The 6,961-nt window shown below is 37.5% G+C and overlaps 1 protein-coding gene across 1 annotated transcript; it reads right to left on the bottom strand.

The window, feature by feature from the left end:
- Positions 1-1,804: 1,804 nt before the first annotated feature.
- On the bottom strand, positions 1,805-4,689 carry LOC135644037 (probable calcium-binding protein CML18). Its single transcript, XM_065161411.1, has 2 exons — positions 4,018-4,689; positions 1,805-2,841 (listed from the first exon to the last, which is right to left on the bottom strand). Exon 1 carries the CDS (start codon positions 4,615-4,617, stop codon positions 4,084-4,086), a length of 534 nt encoding a protein of 177 aa, XP_065017483.1. The 5' UTR covers positions 4,618-4,689; the 3' UTR covers positions 1,805-2,841; positions 4,018-4,083.
- Between the last annotated feature and the right edge of the window lie 2,272 nt (positions 4,690-6,961).

The raw sequence follows: 6,961 nt of genomic DNA, 5'->3' as shown, positions 1-6,961 counted from the left end.
GCTAAGAAGTTTTATGAATTATTTTCTCAAGCTTGATATCATGGAATATGCAATAATTCTCAAAAGGACCCTTGTACTCGTCATCATTATCTGATCGAACACACTTTAGCTTTCTACCAGTTTCTCTTTCAGCACTGACATAAAACTCCTTGAAAACATTGAGCACCTGGTTTTTAGATTTCAAAGCAAAAGCCCACACTTTTCTAGAATGATCATCAATAAAAGTAACAAAATAAAGAACACCTCTAAGAGTTTTAGTTTGTATAGTACAAACATCAGTATAAACTAAATCAATAACATCTAATCTTCTAGATGATGGATATGTATAAAATACAACTCTATGCATTTTTTCAGCTAAGCAATGATCACAAGATTTAAGAGATGTACCTTGCAACTCTAGTAAGAACTGCTTTCTAGCAAGAGTTTGAAGTCCCTTCTCGCTGATATGACTAAGCCTCTTATGCCAAAGATCTATACTTTCACCTTTTTGAATTGCATTAATCTCTCCTTTGTGTAGCTTAGCTTCCATGACATAAAAAAAGTTAAGCTTCTTTCCTCTTGCCACAATTAGAGAACCTTTAGTGAGTTTCCATTTGCTTTCACCAATATAATGTGCAAAGCCCTCATCATCAAGTCTGCCTATAGATATCAAGTTAAGACGAGTATTTGGAATATGCTTTACATATTTGAGTATCAATTGTTCCCAATACTGGTCTCCAAGCAAATATCTCCAATACTCATAGATGTACTACTGTTTCCTATTCTGATATTACCAAAATCACCAATAGTGTAAGACTTGAAGAAATCACTATGAGAAGTAATATGAAATGAAGCACTAGAGTTAATTACCTAGTTATTGTCCTGAGCTACAAGACTGATACAACCATCATCACAAACAATAGTGATATCACCTTCAGCAGCAACTGTATTGGTCTCTTTCTCATTTTTCTTCCGTTCATTATATTCTCGCTTTCAAAACCTACACTCTTTCTTCATGTGACCTGGTCTGTTATAGTGGAAACATTTGATATCTCTTCTAGACTTGGATCTTCCTCTACAAATATTTAACTTCTTCCACGCCTTTTTTGTTTTTTAGTAACAAATGCACTAGAAGAATATTCACTCCGTTCTTTCCTTCTGACATCTTCATTTAACAAACTATCTTTAACCATATCTATAGTTAGAGTTCCCTTTGACGTGGAGTTATAAATAGTCACCATAAACGTTTTTCAACTTTTTGATAAAGAGCTGAGAAGTAATAATCCTTGCATCTCATCATCTATATTTATTGAGATTTTCTAACCTTTGCCAAACAACATCAACTCTGGTTTCATCTGAAATATACTCATGCAAGTTTATATTCATCTATCTTCTAATATGCAATAGCTTTTCTATATTGAACTTCCCGTTCCTCATCGTCCATAGTAGAAGGTTTATCTTTAACCTTGACGAGCTTATATAAATCTTTGCAATAAAACAGATATTCCATCATACGCTTCCAAGTGGAATAATTTGATGAGTTCAATTTAATCATACCATCTGACTGCTCCATTTCAATCACACAAGAAAAACTAGCACCAAATAACCTATTGCTCCGATACCACTTGTTGGGAAAAACTTGTTAAAGCTGAATAATTATTTTCCTTCTTTGTGTATCAAAATGAGTTCCTCATCAAAATATCAACTTGATATCAAAATGCAAATATTAACCAGAACAACATAAACAATAGAGCAATAAATTAATCACATAATGAGATCAACTTTTTGACGTGGAAAACTCAATGCGAGAAAAAACCACGGGGCCATAGTCCGCCTCAAACTTCCACTATCAATAGTAATGATAACATGTTTACAATAAATCTTCTCTAGAATAACCAGATGATCATAATAATATCAAGAACATAGATCTTGGCTCAAGAATAACATATCATCATCTGAATTTAGAATTCTAGATCTCACAAAATGAGTACAGCAGGAAAGTACCTAAGAGAGGTAAACTGTATATCAACATCGTTAGAATTATAGAATTTACTGTAAAGATTATCTACGTAAAATTTAGGTCAAAATTGACAACGCTTGACCACTAATTTAAGTCAAAATTTAGATTTTTTTTTCTCTCTCTCCTCTCGCTGTGCGCTGCTGCCGTTCTCTTCACGCACGCACGCACGCTGCCCTCTCTCTCTCTTTTTACCTCTCTCTGTTCTTCTCTTTCTCTCTCTCTCTGCGCCGCCACAGTTAGCTGCGCGCTCTCTGCCTTCTCTCTCACCGTGCACCGCCACTGCTCATTGTGCACGCACAAACACTCTTCTCAATCAGTTCTCAATCAGTCCTCACCTTCACTACTACAATAGTTGAATCCAAGAAAGCATTTCTATTTACAACAGAACAATGTGCAAAAACGAAAGCATTTCTATAGTCAGCATTTTAGTGTTGACGATTTGAGTTGCCAATAATGGCATTTATGGATGAGGATTCACCTGAAATTGCTAAAAAGAACATACCAGCTGTTAGTAGTGTCAGCACATGCTTTGTTCACCACATTGCAGCCTTTGTGCTTAGGCTTTCTGGAGCGGGTGCCAAAGGAGGAGTTCAAGTTTCAAGTGTGAAGTAGGAAAAGAAAGTAAGAGATTATATGCACGACAACTAATATAAAAAAAAGGTAACAACACCTCACTTCACTCTCACCTCAAGTGCGGTTCTGCTCTACCTGCACCCCGAGTTGCTTCTTCTCTGCCACTTACTCGATTCTGCTTCCTCGCTGCATTGCTTCTCGTCGTTGAACAACCAAGGCTCGAAACCATTTACTTTGTTTTCCTTGTGTCTTCGGTAATGATTTCATGCCTTTAATAGTTTGTGGAGAAATTTAGAATGATTACTAACAAATCTTACACAACGCATTCTTTTTCTCAATTGGTTCTGAACAGTTGCAGAGAATCGCAGACACATTGCTGAAAAGATGAAAATTAGTGTCTAAAAAACAAAAAAAAGATGTAGGTATTGCTCTAGTTGAATAACAAATCATATGCAGCTATTCCATTTCTTTGTTTCGGATTCAAAATTGACATTTAAATATTGCATCACTCACTCTTATCGAAATATAGAATTAAAAAGGAAAAAAGGTAAACATATCAGCCAGTTTTGCTTTACTGTTGTTGGCTTTGGTTCGCAGGAATGAGAAGATCAATATTGTGGAGGATCTGAAGTAGTTCGTCGGATCATATCAATTACCACATGAAACAAAGCTGGTTTAGGAGAAGACTATGATACTTGGAAATGTGAAACAGGTTTTGGAATCAATCAGCATTAGATCATATAAATTAAGACGTATACGAGTTTCTGACGTCAGCCATCAAAACTTCACATGTTAGTAACATAGCTGTTTGGAGAAAGCAAGGCAAGAAAAAGTAACCATTTATTGGAGAAAACAGATAGCAATTTCTTGGGAGATAGATGACTCTGTTTAACTTTTTATCTTTTCGTTCTAATTGGGGGGTAAAAAGTCAACCAAAGAAAGTTGACTTTCAGCTTAACTGCAGTTTTCTTGAAAGATAGAGATAAAAGCAAAAAAAAAAAAAAAAAAAGATCAGACTGCTAAAAGGCCTCTAAAATTTCACACCAAGATTGCACTTTGGACTTCTTTTGCATTTTCAAGGGTACTTTTGAAATGTGAAGTAAAATTATACATAAGAAAAGACAGATGCAGAACGTAGTAGTAGGGCCTAAGAATAATAAAAATACCATATGCTAGCTAGCTAGCATACAGCAACCGATGGAAAATATCATCTGCATTCACGTCAATATTAAACCTCGATTTGGAAGAAAGGGGAAAAAAAAAAAAAAAAAAAAAAAAACAGATTAAAGAAACTTCAATTTATCAATCACTTGAAGTGCACATTAACAAAAACAGAGCATCTATCAAACTTTCTTTCTTCGTGAAAATAAAAAGCATTCCTATTTGATTTTAGCGATTAGTCAATTTTGACTGATAATAAGCTTGAGAAGACAAAATCCTAATACCTTTTTGGAAAACTTGTTGACATATTATCAGCACACTTTTACCAATTTAATCTCAACGACACGTTCTTATGCTGCGGCCGGCTTCCTCCCGCTGCTGCCGAGACCGCCACAACCGCCGGTCATCATAGTTTTGAACTCCTCGAAGCTGACGCTGCCGTCGCCGTCCGAGTCGACCGACCTGATCATCCGCGCACAGTCCTCCAGGGTGCACTTCTCCCCCAGGCTCCTCATGACCCGGAGGAGCTCGTCCACCGAGATCAGCCCGTCGCTGTCGAGATCATACATCCGGAACGCGTCCTTAAGCTCCGCCTCCGCGCCACCGCGGCCAACGCCGCAGCGGTGGAAGGCGGCGAACTCCTGGAGATCAACGAAGCCATCGCGGTCGGCGTCCATCTCGGCGATCATGTCGCGGATCTCATCAGGAGAGGGGTCGGATCCGAGGGCTCGGAGGACGGCGGCGAGCTCGGAGGCGGAGATTCTGCCATCGCCGTCGGCATCGAAGCGGGCGAAGACCTTCTCGAGCTCGTCCATCCGGTGCAACCCGACGGAAGACGAGCGCGAGGGCGTGGAAGACGACGACGAGATCTGCGATTTTGCCATTGCAACGGGGGAGGATTAATGTAAGTGTGTGAAGCAGCGACCAAAGGATTCGGTTTCCTTTATAAGAGGGACGTGAGATATCAGCATACATTTATCGCCAAAGGTGAGACGACATTAACGTCGTTATATATTTGAGAACGTATTTATTTCTTATTTCATTTTTTAATATAGAAAATACAAAATCTGAATCTATAAAACGAGGTGTGTTTTTTTTTTTCAGTATGCGAGAAATTTAACCATCTTTATTATTGTGATTGCTATTTATTTAAACTACGATTGAATATATTATTATTCATTGGTTTCTTAATCAAACCAAATAGGAAAGCCATCCATCCATCCATCCATCCATCCAAACTTCTTACGTTCATTTGATCTTTCCGAGGAAATCAAAATTCTTATTTATTTTATTTCCCTTAAAAATATATTAAAATATCCCTAAATTCTGAATTTTTTTTTTTATATTGTGTGGCAACATATTTTCTTCATGATAGAGACTAAAAGTGTTCTATTATTTTCTTCATGATGTTGTGACCTACTTTTTGGTTGGGGACCAAAAGTTGAAGCATTTTTTTTTTGTTTTAGAAAAAAAAAAGATTTAGACAGATTTAATTGTTGTTACTACGAGGATTCGAGTAGGATTAATTATCATAAATTCTCGATTATTTCCTATTAAATCAAATTAGATAATTCAAGCAATCTATATAATAGTACAGAGTATTTAACTTAGTTTGAACTGCCCCTTCTCTTGGGGTGATTCTCCTTTTCCTAACCTTATCAGTTAAAGTAGGTTTCTGCCCCTAAAAATGTCGATGTCTGTGAATGAAGGAGGGATATTAACCTTGCTCTACGTTTGTACGCATACTTTCCATCCTTAAATAAATCTTAATATTATTTCTGATAGAAAATCCTCACTTGTAAGCATGGGACTCCTAGTCCTTTTATATTGATCGATTTTGTTCCTAGACTTTCTTCCTTCCTATCATCTACATTGTTATATTTAGCATGGGAAAGATTTTATACACTCCATATATTTTTTTGAAATAGTGTTTGGTCATGAGACTCATCGAGTCAAATGGAATTTTAGAATTTGAATCAATCTGACTTAGGTAAGTAATGATTCTACTCTCCACAAATTTTTGCAAGTTAAATTCAATCTTGTAGGTGAACTTCATTAGCGATCGACAAATTTTGGCTTAAAGAGGTATCTCAACTAAATCCGACTATTCATCTCAGCATCGTTACCATTGTTGTCTCCTCACTTGGTTGTTTTCGAAGAATAGAAATTGGAGTATAAATATTGCAACCGCTCTTCCTAACCATCACTCTTCGGCTTAAGCTATTGTCCCTTTCCAAACATGTTGATCTCACTAATCATGAGGACTTCCCACCCTCGACCCCCTCAAAATATGCATGTTGATCTCACTAATTAATGATAAGGACTCCCCACCTTACTTTCCCACAAACCATGCTCTTCCCGGCTATCACTCTTTAGTTTAAGCTCTTGTCCCTCTTCTCAAGCGTGTAATCCCCAATCTCCAACCCCTTCTTCATCCCTATTTTCCCCACAAAATGTGTAGTTTCAGCTTACCGTGATGGTTCTTCCACTAACCCTACTTGCTTTGGTAAACATCAACTACGATATTAATGGCGTTATTTGGGAGAAACAATCGTAGGGCTTATTTATAGTCCCCCTACAAACTGAGTATTGGATTGTGTGGAATGGACCACACCAAACCCAAGATATTGAACCTCCTCTCCTTTTTAACATCGATGCCTTTGAGTTGGTTCCAATTTTCAACCGCACAAGGTTGCACCATTTGTCCCTACCCTATCTCTACAGCAATATCTTCTTACTAGCTAGTAAGGGAGGTCAACGTCTTAGGTTGGATTTATATTAGTAGACAAGTAAGCTTTTCTGTTTACTACCTTGCCAATGAGGTAAGAATTTAGGAGGACTCTTTATCATTTTCTGGATATACTCGTCGGTCCTTATTGAATAAATAATTTTATTTTCTTTAGAAAAACTTCCTTTGAGAAGGAAACTTCAGAAATAGTTGGGAGACAAAACTTTGATTTGAATTTACCGAGTACAGACAGACCTTGGACACTGTCAACTGACAAACATGAAATATCTAATTGTATACATTCTTCACGGACCGCATAAAAGCCCAAAACTTCGGTGTCATGGCTCGATCAGGATCACATGAAGCCTCGTGGGTCACAAATGCCTGAATTGAAGACTTGCATTACCGGTCACCTGCCCGAGCCATTTAGATGATGCCACCTACCTACCCTCATTATGGAGATTCGAAGCTAACAACTACACGACACCACCTCCTCTCTC

This window comes from Musa acuminata, chromosome BXJ3-8 (assembly GCF_036884655.1).
Source record: "Musa acuminata AAA Group cultivar baxijiao chromosome BXJ3-8, Cavendish_Baxijiao_AAA, whole genome shotgun sequence".
NCBI lineage: Eukaryota > Viridiplantae > Streptophyta > Magnoliopsida > Zingiberales > Musaceae > Musa > Musa acuminata.
Note: the sequence above shows the minus strand (reverse complement) of the source record. Positions and strands in the feature narration are given on the sequence as shown.